Source organism: Podarcis pityusensis, assembly GCF_964106645.2.
Source record: "Podarcis pityusensis genome assembly, chromosome: 4".
Classification (NCBI taxonomy): Eukaryota; Metazoa; Chordata; class Lepidosauria; order Squamata; family Lacertidae; genus Podarcis; species Podarcis pityusensis.
Genome location: NC_138027.1, coordinates 95,753,182 through 95,772,275, shown reverse-complemented (window position 1 = coordinate 95,772,275; position 19,094 = coordinate 95,753,182). Strand labels below are relative to the sequence as shown.

The 19,094-nt window shown below is 38.8% G+C and overlaps 1 protein-coding gene and 1 long non-coding RNA gene across 7 annotated transcripts in view; one reads left to right on the top strand and one right to left on the bottom strand.

Annotated features, from left to right (window-relative positions):
• MYCBP2 (MYC binding protein 2) overlaps positions 1-19,094 on the bottom strand; it is a 138,863-nt gene that overhangs the window by 42,647 nt on the left and 77,122 nt on the right. Inside the window, exons 45-55 of the mRNA XM_081003345.1 lie at positions 18,316-18,488; positions 17,537-17,681; positions 16,859-17,071; positions 16,180-16,235; positions 15,251-15,366; positions 14,099-14,196; positions 12,592-12,708; positions 11,449-11,589; positions 5,369-5,593; positions 4,384-4,516; positions 3,422-3,547 (exon numbers count right to left, since the gene is read on the bottom strand). Of these exons, the coding sequence (XP_080859471.1) occupies positions 3,422-3,547; positions 4,384-4,516; positions 5,369-5,593; positions 11,449-11,589; positions 12,592-12,708; positions 14,099-14,196; positions 15,251-15,366; positions 16,180-16,235; positions 16,859-17,071; positions 17,537-17,681; positions 18,316-18,488 (1,543 nt within the window). The remainder of the gene's footprint in view (positions 1-3,421; positions 3,548-4,383; positions 4,517-5,368; positions 5,594-11,448; positions 11,590-12,591; positions 12,709-14,098; positions 14,197-15,250; positions 15,367-16,179; positions 16,236-16,858; positions 17,072-17,536; positions 17,682-18,315; positions 18,489-19,094) is intronic.
• LOC308475870 overlaps positions 1-19,094 on the top strand; it is a 63,066-nt gene that overhangs the window by 3,006 nt on the left and 40,966 nt on the right. For 4 of the 6 annotated variants that reach the window (XR_013985450.1, XR_013985451.1, XR_013985452.1 and 1 more), the window contains exons 2-4: positions 1,957-2,072; positions 11,457-11,921; positions 15,203-15,320. This is a non-coding gene — a long non-coding RNA (uncharacterized lncRNA). Of the gene's footprint in view, positions 1-1,956; positions 2,073-11,456; positions 11,922-15,202; positions 15,321-16,605; positions 16,785-19,094 lie in introns of those variants that run through there. The other 2 variants (XR_013985454.1, XR_013985455.1) reach the window with 2 other exon arrangements.

Below are 19,094 nucleotides of genomic sequence, written 5' to 3'. Positions count from 1 at the left end.
GGTTCCCAATTAACTAATTATTGCGGACCACCACCCCCTTATTTTTCAAAAGCCAAAACATGGACCCCTCTACTTTTGAAAATTTTGATTACTCTATGGTAGTCACCTGTGCAAAGCAATTTTTTGATAAAATGTGGAGTGGCCCCTAATGAGCAAAGGGTTTTAGGTATCCTTAAAAAAAGACCATAAACTCTGTGAAATAACCACAAATTGCCTATCCCCAGACAGTAGGAAAAACTTGTCTCCATTGCTCCACTACAACTGAATTTAAAAAGGCAACTGTGTTCCTAATTAGCAAGTGTTCTATATGCAGAATGCTTTTTATATTCAAACATGCCATTTCTTACTTTTAATCTGATATAGTACATCTTAGCAAAACCTTGCATCATATGGTTCTGTTAACTGAGGAATCTTGCACCTTCAAGACATAGGTGAAGGCTTAGTCAGGGCTTGATAAAGGATTGGTGAAGACTGAGTAGAAAACAGCTGGAATTTTGTAATGTTGATAATAGTAATTTTTTATTATTATTATTATTATTATTATTATTATTATTATTTACTGTTTAGTCCTCCTGTACCCAAGTTTCACCCCTGGCTTAAAGAGATTAATTAGTTAAATACAGTACTTATTTGGAGTGAGGTTTTTATTCTTGCTGATTACCCAATAGGAACAACCAACTTTTGAATTTTTTCGGATTCTACCGTACATCTGTTTCTTCCCACTCCAAAATGTAGCCACATAGCTTCCCACGGAAAAAGAACAAACAAACAAAAAACCCACACAGGCTACATTTTGCACCAAATAGGACTGGGTGATGTATTGATACATGGTCCAGGACCAGTATGAGGGACAGACTGCGATGGCAGCTTCACTCGGCAGTATATCGCGAGTGAAACCACCACCGCACTTGACTCCCTCCAGCTGGTGCTGGTACCAGAGGGACTCAGGAGCAGCGGTGGTTTCACCAGCAATAAAGGTGCCATCCCACTCTGCCCTCATACCAGCAGAGAGAGAAACCAGCTGCATTGGCAAGGCACCGATACAGCTTGCTCCTCCCTCCGCTTCTTCAAACTGCTCGGCTGAGGAGCACATGGCTGCCCTTGCCTCAGCCAACCAGTTTTACAGAGCCTATGCCCTGCCAACGGCTCACACAAGCCAGTGGCGGTGCGGGGGCTCCATAAAACTGCTCCACTGAGCAATATGCAGTTGCCATTCCCCTCAGTAGAGCAGTTAACAGAGCCTTCAGGGGCCTGCTGCTGGCTCGTGCAAGCTGGTGGCTGGTTGGGGGCTCTGTTAAAGTGCTCCCACCCACCCCCAGCTATAGTGAGCTGTGCAAATAACAAGGTAAGTGAGTCCCTGGCAGGGGATGGTGCTGCAGACCCCCTGGGCATGTCCCACAGACCCCCAGGGGTCCCCTAATTGGGAACCATTGTGGTAAATTATTGAGGACGATTACATTTGTAGACCAAACTCTTGGCGGGCACCAAGTTGGAGAAGGCTACTTTAGGCCATAAAGCATCTATCAAAATCGTTTTTAAAAGCCTGAATTCTCATGTGTGATCTAATAATACAACTTCCTAGGTCCCATCATCTTACTGTAGTAAGGAATTAGTTCAGTGATTTTGTGTCTTTCCACAACAAGGCTGACAGAAAACAGGCTAGAAATAGGTTGCAACCAAATCAGCAAAACTCAGGAAAAACATGAAAGCAGCAAATCTGTCATGAGCACCAAATGAGACAAAGCACTTTAATGCTCCTGAAGTTATGTCTCTGCAAGTTGCTTTTTGTCAGCTACGTCAGTGATATGATTATAATTATATGCCTTTGTAGGTGCTTCACCCAGGGAAAAATTCATAGAAACTTTCCTGTAGTGTTCCTTGTGATGTATTGGCAGAGATGACTGCAAGGCACTAGCTCAAATGCTCTAACTAATATGCTGCTCCAATTATTTTTAGGTAAATTTACTTGCATGGAGACCTAAGGGTATGCCAGCTGAAAGGGTGCACTGCTCTTTGCACTGAACTACTGCAAATACACAAGGAGAATGAGACAAGAAGAAGACATCAAAACAGTAAGGCATGCAACAATAATCAGACTGCAATCCAAACACGCTATAGGTTAATTCAGGAAAACGTAAAAAGGGGTTTCCAGGAAAAATGGATTAATGAATACGTGACATTTATTCATATCGCAACCAACAAAAATGAACACAAACTGTGTGTGTTTTTTAATAGAAAGAAACTTATGTTCAAGGAAGTCCATGGTTCACGACTTCTCCTCAAGAATGCAACACTGAACTTGAAGCAACACCTGGATAACATAATGTTCACTTGAGGATAACTATTACACTCAAAATGTAGGGAACGATCCAGTCAATGTTAAGCACATCTTTCCCACTGGAATAAAATTAAAATTTATAGGTGCTCACGTTTTGCTGGACCATGCATTACTCTCAGAAAAGAAAATTCCAAGCTGAAACTTTTGCTCTTCTATGGGCATGTCTATTTTAAAACATTTCTTAATTTTAAAATTCTATGTTCTAAAGTTGTATACTGCTCTCTTTTACACTAGATGTACTAGTCTGACCTCATTTATCTGCTGTAGGAATACTAAAACGACACAAGAAATATCCATATCGAGAGCTACTAACATAGAAAAGTTTGGGGTTGCAATACATTTCTACTTGCAATACATTCTACAATTGCCACAATGATGTACTTTTCACATTACACTTAAATGCTTAATTTAAAGGTGCTAAACTAGCAAAACAAAAACAATTTCATATATAGTGTTACAGTACTGTATAGAATTTTGATTTAGAACCTAACTATACAACTTTCATGTCAGTACAAGGACTCAATCTGATTCCAAGTGCTGGTACATCAGACACCACTGGTTTTCCTGTTCAGGTTTTTGTGCAGTGTTTTCTGGAATAAGGAGGGTCTGTCAACGAAGAGCTTTACTTTTTACAGGGAAAACTACAGTTGTGACATGGAATGCGACACCGATCAAACTGTAAAAGTCAATCAATACTGTGGTTTCTTCAAAAGTATTTGCTCTGAACAGAATGCTTCGAGTGTGGTGCTAATTTTATAGAAGCAAGCATTTTTAATACATGTTCGCGATCTCCAAACAGTTCATCAAAACTAGCAGTTTTCACTACAACGTACAATTATTATAACTCAAGCCCATCTTGTTCAACAAAGGCTCCGTTTATTATTATTTCAATCCTGATCCTACAACAAATAAGCAGTGCCAGTTTTATAACTCTGAGCCATATAGTATAATTAAAGTCTCATATAAATGAAGAACTCCTGCACTGATGAATTGCCTCCCAGTTTTTTTAAGTAAATATACTGGAGCTACAAATACAATGGAAAGCACGCTCAATAGAAAGAAAATAATTAGTAGAAAATTTACCTTTGTTATTTCCAAGGCCATAATCAAATCCTTGTCCATTACTGCACCCTGTCCCTTTATTGAAAGTTTGCAGTGAGAAAGGACTTGGTGGGGGAGTCTGACCATTCTGATCTATAAAAGCTTGCTCTGTAATTGCAAGAAACAAAACAAACACAAGACTGCTTCAGAATGTAATTTATGTCTCTACAGTGGGAATGAAGGCCAAAATATATGTACACAGGAATAAAGGTTTCAATTAATAAATCACTAACTAGGGTAGTAGTAACATGTCTTCTCTAAATTAAGATTAGACTATAGCCCCCCTCCCTCGAGTGTCCATGTGCAGAAGGGGGCAGCAGGGTCTCTCATGCAATATCCGTGTGTTGGGTGTGCACATCTGCGAAAGGGAATCCTATGGGAATTTGCTGATAGTGGAGCTGGAACCTTGTGTGATCAGGGTTCCAACTCTACAGACACAGGTTTCCCCTTCTCAGACATCTGTGCCCACTGCTTGGATGCCAAAGCCATCCCCATTGTGTGGGGTCAGGAGTGCAATCCTGTTTGGCCTTGTCTATGAGTGGCCACCCACTTCCTTACAATTAATGCATGAAAAGGGCTTCCATGGTCCTAAGCCCAATTTCACTCCAATAAACTGTCAGAAGTCATTCCATGATAAACGTGCATCGCTTTCGACTACCTTAGTAAAACATTTTGCCTTCTAAATTGTTCACAATGTTTAGGATTTCTTTTCAAATATTTTAAATACTGTTCTGACTCTTTAACTTGGGAAGATTCACCTGATCAGCTCAAACTAGCACAAGAATATGGTCACATACCTCTGTTAAATGAAGAACTTTGGGTACCAGTGCACTCCTCTGTTCTTTCTGGGTTTTTTATGCTAAATTTTTAGATTATTTACATCTCTGCTTTTTATTGTTTGTGTGCTTAGTTTCTATCTTTTTGTAAAAATTAAGGAGACTTGCCATCTTCATGCCGGAGATATTGGTTTCCACCTCTGTCTCTAGCTAAGGACCACGCATCACCTTCATCACTTTCACAGAACTCTACCATGCTGTTCTTATCCATCTGCACCCATGTCCCTTCAGAATTAGTCACCTGGTACATACACACACACACACATAGAGAGAGAGGCACATTTAATTTACTTTTCAAATTATCCACCAATGAGATGCAGCAAAATGTTTCCATATGTGAAAAAGAGGCTCTTTTCTGTCATGGAAAGGCAACAGACATTCTTCAAGTTAAGTGCAGAAGAATAAGGAAGAATAAAAAGCATTTGTATTCACAGAAGGTTTAAGATGATTAGTATCTTCAGTGTGTTAAGACTGGATTATATTCAGAAGAAAAGAATAAACAGATCACCAAACAAGCGTCCAGATACACATAGCATTTGATACCCGATAGAATGCAAGGGTCGAATTTTTATTTATTTATTTGACACATGAAGCAGAGAAAGCTTGGCATTGACACCAGGTATTTAATATTCACAAAGTTGCTATCATGTCCTGTGTGCTGTTTGAGAAAAAATCATAGCATGACACACTACATCCTCAAGCCCATTGCAATAGGAGAGCACCAAAGCACGATCAACCACATGCAACAGTTGAATCAATACCAAGAAATAAGATAACCGAGTTCTGTTGTATCCCCAAAAATAATTCATTGGTAAACTCTGAAATATGCATTAAACACAGTCCTTTAATAAACCCACATTTTAAGCAAGCGTACAAGAAAAATCAAGTTCAATCAATGCCCGATAATGAAATATATGACAAAGGCAAAAGTGGTTTGCATCAGTTTACACCATAAACAACCTTTAGGAAGTTAACAGTTAGCAACCAAGGGTGGAAAAGCAAACCTTGCGTAGGATAGCTGCTTTTCTTACGATTGCTACTATTATAAACCAGTATCTATGAAGATAAGAACTGAAGCTACAAGGATCCATACCTCGCCCACTGCCTTGACTTTGTTTCCCAGAACTAACATTCCAATGGGGATACCTCTAAGGTTGGGACAGCTTCTGACGTTGTGACCTGAGGGGCCAGTCTTCACTACCTTATATACTCCAGGCCCACCACGAATGAACGGCATATCTGGTTCCTGCATTACCGCTTCCTGAGGGCAGTGTGAGTTTAGGTCTTTGAAAAAGTCATCTGTGTTAGATCTAGACTCCTGAAAATTTTAGAACAAAAAACCAAAAAAAAAAAAAAAATCCTGTTAATAATGCCTTTGTACTTTTCAACTAAGCCCACCTCTTTGTTAGACCTGAAATAACTAAGGTCTCATCCTAAAACACTTAACAGAGCACGTGTTAAGCTATAGTTTTCCATATAAGACAAGAACGGAACTTGCAGTACTCTCTATATTACTACTGAACACGAAGAATAAACAATATGAGTACATATATAAAAATAAAAGGCACACATTTGCAACGTGAACATTTGGAGCGATTCTTCAACCATGGTTAAGAAAGATGATACAAACACAGGACTAACACACAAGACTATGGCCAAGTAAAAGTATTCATGCAGGAGAGTGCAAGAAAGAAGGGGGGATAGAGGGTATTTATGCAACTGTTGGAGACATTCAATACCAAGCTATACAGCATCACATATGAGCCTTCTTCTGCAGAATGTAAATTGATATTACCAGCTAAATATGGAGACCTAAATGAATGAATGCTGCATATTCTCTGCATTTTGGCGAACAAAGATGTTATTCAGAAGTTTGTTAACCAATTCTTCCAGGAGAATAGTAATGGTAGGCAACCTTGCCAGTCACTACCAGCTTTCTGCTGCTGTGCGCAGCTACAGGAAAGTGCGGCATGTGTTCTAGGTAGGTGCCCTCAATTCCTGCAGATCGATGGTGGGATCTAACAGGACTGGTAAGTACCAACGCATGCTGAGCATGAGCACTAGAACACGTCAGAGTCTCCAGCAGCGCGAAGCAATTGCTCAGCAGATGCCAATGTGGAAATAGTATCCTTGAAAGCCTGAAAACCACCAATTTGAATGTTCAGATGGCTCATACTCCACAATGCCCAAAATACTTGTACACAAGAGACTGAGATCCTGACAGTTAAGAAAACTCACCTGAGGGGGAAAAGGTTTGGAAGTCCATGAAAACAAGTCCAAATCCCTGACTCCTTGGCTAGCATTAAAGATATTCTATGTAAAGTTTAAGATAGACACATATCAACAGAGAACTGGAGCATTAAGACAGCAGCAGAAGAAATTAAGAGACGAATAGAACATTTGCTTAATTTTATTTTTCCCCCCTGCATCCTTGCAAACAACAATCATTTCTTTTCACAAAAAGGTACTCTTAAAATGAAGCCAGCTGAGCCCACTGTTCACCAGGGGGGAAACAATCTGTTGGAGACAAACAGCTTATACTGACAGTTCTAAATGATGTAGTGTGTCATGCCATTCACTGAATAGAAAGATTCTTTTATATAGAGCTTAACACGTTTTGTGCAATTCCCATTCTCCTGTCTGAATGAGAATACAAGTCCTATCAAAAGCCAGATTTGTTTTATGAAAGACAGTCTGCCACTTTGTGAAGATTTGTTTTCTTTTTCTGGGGGGGACATGGGGAGGCGGAACGAGGAAAAAGATTGAGTGTGGACACTCAGCCACCTATTTGCAACTGGAAAGGTTTAAAACGTAGCTATCAGTACTCAGAAAACTTTGGAAAGCACCCAAATGCCAAGTGCCCAAAACCATAGTAACAAAATACACCAACATGTGAAACACAGAGTACTCTAAAAAAAATTATTTTAAAAAAGAAATAAAATTAATGTATTTTCCACATTAAGACGGATAAGGGATGCACACATTAAAATATGTTGATCTTGGTACCTTGCGGTGGGTTTTTGTACTAGTCTAATATATTTGGAAGAAAGGCTGTTATTTAGATCAGCCATTTCCCCATTTATTTTTGAAGACTGACATTAAGCAGATGGGAAAACGTACCAAACACTTTAACAAGCTTTTAAAAATACATTTAAAAAACCCACACAAAATGAGTAACACATAAAATAAGGAATTTGGAAGTTTTACTCAATCTTCATTTAGTTAAAACTGGGGTCATGTTCAGGTCATACATCATTTCTCTCTAAATACATGTTCTTTTAAGGAAAAGTGGCCAGATTAGTTTGCAAAAAAAAAAAAAAAAGTAATTGTCCAGCACATCCATTTTGGATGAGATCCTTGTAGCCATGCATAATATTCCATGCAGGCACTGAGGTCTTACACCCCACCCCACCCCCCAAAAAATGCTCTTGAAGTTCAGGGGACCCTTCAGAGCAGAACTGAAAAGGTACAAAGAGTTAGTTGAAACTGAAAATTAAAAAATGGGAAATCCCTCTCCCCTGCCCACCAGAAGCATTTTCCACTCACAAGTGGGGCTGTTTTGTTCTTGTAAATAAATCCAGTACTTACACAAATAAGGTGGCTGATGACCTTTTTGTTCAAATGGGTCAATGAAATATATCAATTTTGTACACATCTAAAAATACAACATTTGTTGGAGTAAGTTGTGCAAATTTTAGATGAGATTTAATCAAAAAAATGGAACAAGAGGTTATACAGCAGACTTTCCACACATAAAACAACATCAAAATATTGCCCCAAAATAGTGCTCTTTGAAACATACACTTTTATTATTGTTGTGATATATGAATTATGCAAAAAGCAATGAAAATGAAATTAGGAGGTCAGAAGCAAGTGGTGACTGCAATGAGTATTTAAAATGAATGCATTTATTTGTGTAAGCGTTAGGATTCCATGTTTTTCTAACATATAATCTTCTCCGTCACTTTTAAAGAATGTGCATGCATCAATCACAATAGAAAACTTCCAGTATGGAACTGTCATTCCTACTCATTCAATGTTAGTATTTGCCAGACACTTTTAAGGTGTCAGTATACATTCTTTACAAACCCAATCTGCAAAGAAGTGCTCCTAGCCTTCAATTTCTCACCAATATTTTATGTTGTTAAGTCTAAAAGATAAACCTTTCAACAATAATGTTCGCCTTCAACACAGCATCAATAAACTACAGCACATTGCTTTTATCTCAGAATCTGCATAGTGCAACCTTGTTTTTAGAACAGCTTTCCTCTGAAGAGATCTAGATATCTTCCTTTCTATGTGCCACTAAAGTTTTTTTTTTTGTACAGAAATCAAGATACCTAGGAATGATACAGACTTGTACAACTCTTAAGTAAATAATAGTTTAAGTACTGCATTTGAAGTCTTGTTTTTCAACATTTCATATTTGCCCTGTTTTTGTAACATAACATGGGTAAATGGCTTACTTGCAATTTAGTATTTTCTGCCCGACGATTGGGACTGCTAAGGAAAGATCTCAAATCAATAAAAGTCTTAGATGCTCTCTTTCCCCTTCCCACCTTTTCAAGGATAAAAATCTATATCACATTTAATGGCACATATTATGTCCCTGACCAGCGTTTATTGGAGTGTTATGGGTGCAAGTCGCAGGGAGGATTGTGAGAGTTACCACATGCACATCCAAAACTCTTACCAGGTTGATACAGTACTTCTCCCTAGTAACTGAAGTCTTAATAGACCCAATGTCAAGTATTTGTACAAATTTTTTTATTTAAAAAAAAAACTTCAGGAATAAAGTTTAGTTGAGATTTTCAAGTAAGTCATGGAATACAGCCTATCAAGGAAGCTAGTTAAACAAGGAAACTGTTAAGGAAGCTCTCTGGACTGTCATTCTTTTAAGAAGAGAGATAAAATAAAAGAAAGTAGTAATACTGAAATTCCCAGGTATTAGCATTTTAGATTTGCAAAGTATGGTATAAAAGGAGCACTTAAGCTAGAGTTTTCTTCCTAGCCACTACTCCCCCAAAGCAATGAAGAGAAGATGACCAGCATAGCCATGCTGCCAAAATCGGAAGTTTCACAAAGATATTTGAATAAGTGATCACAAACCAATAATAAAACTGTTGGGTGCTAGGCCTCAGCAGCCTAAGAAAAGTGAAGCAAAAGGCACAGGTCTACAACCGGCTACAACTAAAATCCAAGTGAACATTCAGCATGTATACAGACAGCCAAGACAGCACACACAGGCTACATTTAGCAACTAATTAGGCATAGCCAGGAATGACTGTGGTCCAGAAATAATAAAAAATCAAAGACTTTATACTATAGCCACTATCAGATCAGCAGTAACCAATGGATTAGGGCTAGTGGCTGGAGCAATGTTGGAAACTGAGGACACATCATAACTTAGGGAACATTTAGACCTGCAACCCTTCTTGGTTCATCACACGGGACAGCAGAACACAGATCTGAAGGTTCCCAGTTCTACCCTGTCACAAATGCAGAGGTTTGCCGTTCATCTCAAAAATACACACCAATCTGCTTAACATTTCCCAACTGCCAAATGCACATGAAGGAACTATTATTTTATAAAAAATTATGTACAAACGTGACTTGGTTAGATCACTACGATGCCTTCAAACCGGTAAAATGTCCCTGACCTTATAAGAAGATAGCTTATTACTTAAGTTGGAGCAGTTTACTCTTCCACCTTTAAAAGAGGTTGCCTTGAAGCAAGTGGTTGCTATCATCATACAACTTTCCCACTAGAAGCCACTAACTAGCTTACTAATGCAACACACTCTACGGAAGCATCAGGTTGTATCCAATGGTGCTGTCTTGCCTGTGCAATAGACTCCCACAAAAGAACATCCTCATCCGGCTCTCCTCTGCAGCCCAACCCACTGCACCATCAAAATCAGGTTCAGAAGGTTGGGGGATCCTCTGGAGCAGATTTTGGGGGCATGTGGATAGAGGATGTTGTGTAAGTAGAACTCTGGTCGCAGTTGCATTTGATTCAACCTGATATTTCCATGCTACCACTGACTGTAGCTTTGCATATATGTTCTTCTTCATGCAAAGCCCTCTTTCAATGAAGATGACAGGCTTTCCTATGTCTTTTATTTCTTGTCCTGTCAGCTTTGTCCATTCACATATTTCAACCTGTGCCATGACATTTCCACACCCTTTCCTAAAGTAACAATGAAGACATACTGAACAAATTCTACCAGCAGGAAAAACTGCCTTTCCCTATTATTAACTCCTTACAGATGCGGTATCTTAAATCAGTGATATCTATAATATGTTACAGTCAGTAACGACAATATGGCAAATACTCTTATTCAATATTTCAGCGTTCTCTCACAGGAAGTCCTCAATAATGTGGCCGAATCAAGACATATTTTATCAGTTTCAGTTTAACCAAATCTTTTTCACACATGGAAGAAATGATGCTAATAAATACATTAATTAATTAATTAATTAATTAATTTACTATGGGCTGGTGTAGATATAACCCGAGCACAGCTTCACACAATTTCCCCCTTTCAAGAGCAATTTGCCACCCTTCCTTGACAGCCCTAAGCCAGATTTGAAATCAGGGTTCGCGAATGTCAATATACCACAGTTAAGTGATATGACACATTAAACCCATACAACTGAGAATAAATTACTTTATCATATCCAACTATTATTTAAAAAACCCTAATCATCTTAAAGTACCTAGACGTTATCTCTTGAGGGGTAACTTCCCATTGTAGAAAAACAGTATCAGTATGGTATCCAAACGAGAAAGAACTATTTCTGGCAGCGGCAAGCCTTTATAACACTTTGAACCAATTGCTTTTGAAACTACAGAACAAGCAGTACAGGATATGCATTCATGTTACATATTAGTCAAATATAAAGGGTTCAGATGATAGCCCAAGCCCACCTTAGGTAAGGTTCCAACTTAGCTAACTGCCTCCTTTGGAGGAGAGGGAAAATACTTTCAAAAACCTTAATTGCTTCAACATCAGCATTATTGTTGGTGTTACAGGACCTAAAATTGGTTAATGGGAATGATTACCCTTATAGATGAGATGGATGAATGAATGATGACAACCTTAAAAAAGTGATTGATTGAATAAATGAATGAGTGCACTATAATATTCTTAAAAATTGTATTTTACTTACATCAACAGGGACCAAAAGGCTCTTGCCAAGATGCTGGTTAAAGGAAAGGCACCAGGCTTCAGTGTAACCATTCATATTTGGAACATATTTCCTTATTGTCTCATCGTTCAGCCGTAGCCATACACCATCATCATTGTGAATCTATGAAGAGTAAATACAAGCCAGGCTACTTAAGCAGCAGATGATAACAGATTAAAGATCTAGCATAATACAACTGCATGGGAGGTAAACATTTGGCCTATTTAACTAAAGCTTTTTTAAAAGGCACAAGAAATTTAAAGCAGATGAAGATTATGGATGAATTAAGAACAAATGTATCTAAAGAGCAACTTCCTAATGTATCTACAACAACGCAACATCGTGATATGGGACACCACTCCAGAAAGGCAGCTGATGCACCACTGTTGCCAACAGCAACTTGAAAGCATCGTGTGTCTCAGGATCAGACCGTGAAAATAATTTTTACTATGAAGGTAAAGAATGGCTGGAAATGTAACGATTAAAAGGCATATTAAGGAATTAAATTATGCCATGCTCACAATGATTTGCAATATTTTTATAAAAAAAAATTACTGCAAAAAGGTGGTTTTTATTTTACAAAGTAATAGTTACAAAGGAAACATTCCAATTCTCTGTAAAATATATATGTATTGTTTTCAGAAACGGCTGACTTCTTTTAAAGCTAAAAATGAAACATTTCATTTCTGAAAAATCAACAGAAACTTTAAAATGTTAACAGGATAAAACAAAAATATCTACCTCAATTTCGCCAAAAAGCAATCTTGCAGTCTGTAGCATGAGTTTAAAGCAACACAGAAAGCAAAATGGCTGGTTAATCATATGGCCTGATGCAACTACATGTCCTTTTATCTAACTTTGTGGCAAATACCCAGAAGAACTCGCAAGCACTCAAGTAGCATTTACAATTTTTCTCCTGTGAACAGCAGGCCCCCATATCACAAATTGCTTTTGAAAGTATTCCATTTCAAAAAGGCTTCTATGGCCTAGCATGGCTTCTGGCCCGAAGCACTGAAGTTCAAAGGCGACGTGAGATTAGTCATGGCATTCTCTGGATTCTGGTCTGTATATGCAAGTGGTAATTTAATCTAGATCTCAAATCCATATAAATTTATTGCAAGTTACCTCATCAATAAAGGTAATGGATCCATTGACTTTTACTATGCCTATCTGCTCACTCTGAAGGGAAGGGTGACTACGGATACGCAGCCCTGCACTGTCCTTGGCCACAAATTTGCGAACCTAAGAGAAGCAAAGAGACAGTAAGGCAGAGAAACCTGGAAAAGGGCTCTTTAAAAAAAAAAAAAGAGTATAAAGATACAGCTTCAGATTATGGAAATCCACAGAGCTCTAGAGGAAAGCCTCCTAACAGCTATAGTCAGCTGCTAAACTCACCCAGACAGATGAACAAGAAACCAAAACAAAAAATCAAAGTCTGTTCTCTTCTGGAAGCCATAGAAAAATAAGGCTGTTATAAAAGTCACTCAAATACACATGGACCAACAGAATTAGATATTCAGAGTTTACTTTAAGTCAGATATAAACAGTAGTCACTGTCAACCGAATGAGATGAGAGGCTGGGATATTCCAGCCTAGTTGTAAATGCAAGTACCTTATTTTTTGCTCTATAAGACTCACTTTTTCCCTCCTAAAAAGTAAGGGGAAATGTGTGTGTGTCTCTTATGGAGTGAATGCAGGAAGCCAGAACAGCAAGAGGGATTGCTGCTTTCGCTGCGCAGTGATCCCTCTTGCTGTGCTGGCTTCTGAGATTCAGAATATTTTTTTTCTTGTTTTCCTCCTCCAAAAACTAGGTGCCTCTTGTGGTCTGGTGCGTCTTATAGAGCGAAAAATACGATATGTAAAACCGACAGGAGCTACTCTTGTTCTGAAAAGCTGTTGGGCAACAAAACAATCACTAGGACTTAACACCTGCTTCTCTGGTTTTTCATGTACAAAACCTAATGATACTGGTGAGACCTATCCCCACACAATTCATGTTAGAACTGCACTTAAATCTGGATGCCTTTTTTAAAAAAAGCAAAACTTTGTTTGGAGTTCTTGGGATACTGAGAAGTTTATAGGAACATGCCTTATTCTTATGAAGGCAAAATTAATCCGTTCCGCGAGTGTCTTCGTCTAGCGGGTTTTTCGTCTTGCGAAGCAACCCTATTAGCGGCTTAGCGGATTAGCGCTATTAGCGGTTTAGCGGCTATTAAAGGCTTAGCGGCTTAGCTGCTAAAAGGCTATTAAAGGCTTAGCGGCTTAGAAAAAGGGGGGGAGCGGAAAAAAATCTCAAGACTCGCAAGACATTTTCGTCTTGCGAAGCAAGCCCATAGGGAAATTCGTCCTGCGAAGCGCATTGAAAAACGGAAAACCCTTTCGTCTAGCGGGTTTTCCGTCTTGCAAGGCATTCGTCTTGCGGGGCACCACTGTATACAACAATTTTCTTCTTTTCTGTTTTAGCAATTTCCCGTCATCATTTAAACATATATTGCTACCTTGAAGTTAAAATGTTAGTCCATCTAAGCTAGGGACTGGACCCCTGAGCTCTGGCAGTTTAAAAATACTAAATAATATAGGTCATGTACATGCACTAATGTAATTTTTTTAAAAAATGTTTTCGTTCTTATACCTTATTTGGTAAAGGCTCTGCTTTCGGTTTTACCAACTGGGTTCCAGGTGGTATCATTCCTTTTGGAGGATCTTTTACTTTCACTTCTAGTCCAGCATCTGTAAATTAAGAAAATTACCACGAAGTGTATATAAGAAATCTAAGTAACTGTTTGAAAGTTATTTTATTCTGAAGTGGGTTACATTCAGGTCTTGGCAATACGGTAAAATTCTAGCTGGTTAAGTGAATATTACTTATGGCATCAAAGCAGCTTAAACCTGTGAAACACATTAGGCATGATAAATGTGACTCCTGAATCTAAATTGTTCCCATTTTTAAAACGTTTTTTAAAAAATTAATTTAGAGAGTATGGTGCCAAGCACCCGAATGAAAAACAAGGAGTGACAAGGCTAGACCTTCTCTGACAGAATCATTCCGGTCGCAAGTCAATAAAAAGTTCAACTATATGAAAGACTGCATTTAAAAATGACAGTATTAAAATCATACGACAGAAGGTACAGCCGATTATAAAGCATCACAAGCAATTACCCTCCTCAATCTTTACATGATAATAAAAATGTAATGAAGTGTCATGGGGAGGAGGGGTACCTGTCAGAATATTATTTGGAAGAAATGTGTATATAAACATAACTCCTTGTCAAGGATTTAAAAGACTGCTCACGTAACAGGGAACTCCAGCAGCCCATGACAGGATACATATGGGGAAATCTTGTCGTTCAAAGCACAGTTGGACAGCAAAAAACTCAACTGGCATTTCAGTCATAAACAAAGCAGAGCTACTGAGGCTGCACACAAAGTGAGCCTTGACTCAGTTTCCATCTGTGGAAGTAGGAGAGAGCTCCGCCAACTAATACAGAGATAGAGAGATAATCGGCCACTATGGGAAGATATTGCATTTGCTACTATTAACTTAGCTAAAATGTATGCATACACTGTTATCAACACATTTTCCAACTATGTGCTCTGACAAATTTTCGGATTTGTTTTATTTTCAAGTATTTTAATATCCTTTTGCGTAAAAAGAAGATGCTATATGTCCTCAAAACATTATGATTAACTTTAAAAGCTCTCTCTCTCTTTCCATTTTTTGGCATACCACTATAGGTGTATTGACATTTTAGACATCATACAAAGATACGGACTTTTATGTACCTATTTCAATGCCATCAATGGTAACGTGAATGGTGTAGAGACCAACTGCTCCCGGAGTCCAGTTAGCACAGTAAGTTCCATCATTGTTGACTCTTATCAACATGTTTTCACTTGGTCTAGGGAGGGAAAAAAGGATACTGAAATGACAACACACTACCCACTGCTTGAATATCAATTCAGGTTGCCAGCTCTATGCTTTGAAAATCTAGTACTGTATCTTCATTTCTCTTTACATGCAAGCTTGTTTGATGTAAAATAGCCTTGGCTACAAAGTAATAATATAACATCAATGAAATTATTTTTAAGAAGAAAGAAAGAACACAAACAGAAAATCAAAGCAATCATGCCTTCTAATCAAAACCTTTCATATTTAAACGTCAATCAACTGTGTACCTTTGTCAAACAGCAGCATCCCACCACCCTCCAACTTTTAAAACTAAGGGAAGTTTCAAAAATGGTTTTGTGATATGGTATGCAGGTTGCAAACTTAGTCCACCAAGTTAATAGATGCTCCCAAACGAATCTATAGCAATTTGATCCTGGTTTCATTCTGACAAAACGCCACGTTTAGAAGAGTCACCAAAGATAAAAATATGAAAATAAATTCAAATGCAGAAGGAACTAACCACTCAGTTTCAAATACAGCTTTACCCCAAGAATAAGGCAAGTACAATAAGAGAGTGCTTTAACTTAGACACTGAGTTGCACACAAAGCTGCATGTGCAAGCTGAAGAACCAGAATTTGACCCCCGGCAGTCCCTTTCACATCCATTCAAAAACTGCTCCAGAAGTTTAGAGAAGCTGCTGTTGCAGTTTGGGGAGGGGCTTCTTCCTTTAATATAAGCCCATATGAAATCACATGAAGTCAGTTTTAAAAACTACTGTATAGTATATAATTTTAAATGTTATATTTTGCACAAGATTATTACCTCTTAGGTGTTGGTGAAGCAAAGCGCAACTCTTCAAAAGAATAATTTTCATAGACCTATAAAGCAAAGAGCATATCAAATTGCATCTGGTTGCAATACTAATTGAAAGAGTCACAACCTGGTTCCTCAGCTCAAATAGCACACAGAAAATAATCAGAAACAGATAAAATTACTCCCATCCCTGAAGAGAATACTCCGAACGGGAAAGGAGTTTATTAGATAGCTAGTGGCTTCATTCAGCATGCTTCTGAACTTGAACTCTCATATAACTGGACCGGTCATTCTGGAATGAAGTGATGTGTTTTTTCCTCATTACACCCTGGTCTATCTAGTGAGAATACAAATAAACATTGCCTAATTAAAACTGTAAAGACATAGAGAATGTATCACACCAACACACTTAAGTCAAGCTTCTATCCTTTCCAGCAGCAGGAGCAGACGGATTTCCAGACTTGAAATGAGCTAGTTTGAGTAAAAGATGATGAAAGTACAATCACGTGACACCTCTTCAACGGAATTGTCTTTCTAAAGAACAATCTTGTTCTTTACAAAAGCAGTAAAGAATACCCACCAACATAAAAAGGAGAAACATGTTGACCCCACTAGATTTCTAGTTAGTCTTCGAGTCCCTTTGTTCATTAGACAGATTTAAAAATGTATGCCTTAAGTAGCAGTTTACCTTCATCATTGTAATAGCAATGTAGCGAGCTTCCTTCACTATCATTGGTTCATAAGAGGCATCGAGTTTTGGAGAGGGAAGTCCTCCGAAAGTCATATCAGTGGAGGAAGCAGCAGCGCCTGCGGGACTGCCTGGGATGCGCTGAAGTTTTTTTGCCTGTTCTTGCTGCAATGAAGTTTTTTTCTGGGAAACAGGAATTGCCTTGACTTCCACCTGCCAGATTTAAACAGGAAAGGTGAGGATACAGTGGTACCTCGGGTTAAGAACTTAATTCGTTCTGGAGGTCCGTTCTTAACCTGAAACTGTTCTTAACCTGAGGTACCACTTTAGCTAATGGGGCCTCCCGCTGTTGCCGCACCACCCGATTTCTGTTCTCATCCTGAAGCAAAGTTCTTAACCCGAGGTACTATTTCTGGGTTAGCGGAGTCTGTAAACTGAAGCGTCTGTAACCCGAGGTACCACAGTATACTAAATACCATGCAATACCACAAAAACAGCTAGCAATAGGCTTGTCCAAAATACTGTGGGAAAATATCTGTTTCTTCCTCAAAATACGAGAAAAACAAAACTATTTCACACATCTGCAGAGGGCGAGTTGAGATTCTTTGTGCTAGTTGTATTCCAAATTGCCTAAAGATCAAGAAAGGGGTGACAGGAAAACCACCGTTTTAAAGTTACCTTCATATTAGGCACATGAACAACATCACCATACTGGTCTTTTGTCTGCACGGTAATAATAGTAGGCCAGCCACATCGGATGTCATCTTTATTCAGAATCAAGGATGTTTTCTGGGGATCTGCATATGAATCTGGTTGAAGCCATCTAAAAAAGGAAAGATAAAGCCATTTAACATATATAACTCATTTGGTGGAGTTCAGTGTGGAACTATTACATTTTCCCAACTCCCCCACAGGAAATTTTGAGGGACATGGGGGAGAGGTGGGAAGCCTTGCTGCTGTTAGGGTTCGTTAGTTGACTCCTGCCCTGTGTTCTTGGGGAAATAATATCAAAGTGGGGTATAGAACAAGACAAAATTGTGGAGTTGGAAGGGATCCCCAAAGATTATCTAATCCAACCCCTTGTAAATCAGCAGCATATGCGTTACAGGAAGCAAGATAAAGCTATCAAAAACAAGATCTTAGTTTGTCACAGAAAAGTACTACCTTTAACAACAAAGCATTCTGATTAAAACACCCCTGCTAAGACTTCGGTTTATATAGCACTTCTGCTTATTTCCTTCTAAAGACTCAAAATGGCAGCCCTTTCCTGTACTTACTTATAAAAAAAACCTCCAAAGGCAATTAAACATAGAAGGGGAAATGCACGCTTTTCAAAGTAACAAATAAGGAATAATAGAAGGAATACTTTGGTGCTGCGGTGCTTGTGGGTCATATTTATTCAAAACGATAGCACAGTAATAGAGGTGGTCATGGATGTAACTTGGTAATAACAATACCTTGCAAGTCGTCCGCCACTTGATCCTGGTACACATGAAATGAAATCCTCCAAAAATGATTGTTCATTGCTTTGTACTTGCAGAGGGAGATTTCCTTCAAGGGCCTCCAAGATAGTTGGCGAATGAGATAATGCTAAACCTTTTCCCAGGATGCCAGAGTGAGTCTTGCAAACCTGGAGAGGGTTGTGAAATATCACTTAGCGTTTACATGGGTTGCATTTAAAATAAGATTTCTGGTAATCAATTCAATTATTTATTTTATTTGTAAAATTGGGGCCTAACGGCTGCATCTGCATGTCATGTTAAGCCAAACTGAATTCCCAAAAGTCTCCACTTCAGCCCTCCGCTACTCCTGGCAATATCACACTGGGAGCAAGAAACAACAAGCCTTGGATAGTCACGTCATCAAACCACAAGTAGCAGCCAATGTTTATTTTTGGCTTGCCACTTGTGGTACCTTGGGGGAAAACAAACCATAAGCCTCAGGTTCAGAAGACACAACCAGTCAAAGCTATGGTTTGTTGCACCTGACAAGATCAGGAGCAGGGGAAGGGTGAAGAACTGGAATTAAACATTTACTATGGTCTACCTGGAAATGTGAGCCAACCCAGTCTATCAAAAGTCCCTAGAGCAGCCTTTCTCAACCTTTGGGTCCCCAGATGTTGTTGAACTACAACTCCCATCACCCCTAGCTAGCAAGGCCAGAGCTCAGGGATGATGGGAGTTGTAGTCCAACAACATCTGGGGACCCACAGGTTGAGAACCGCTGGCCTAGAGCA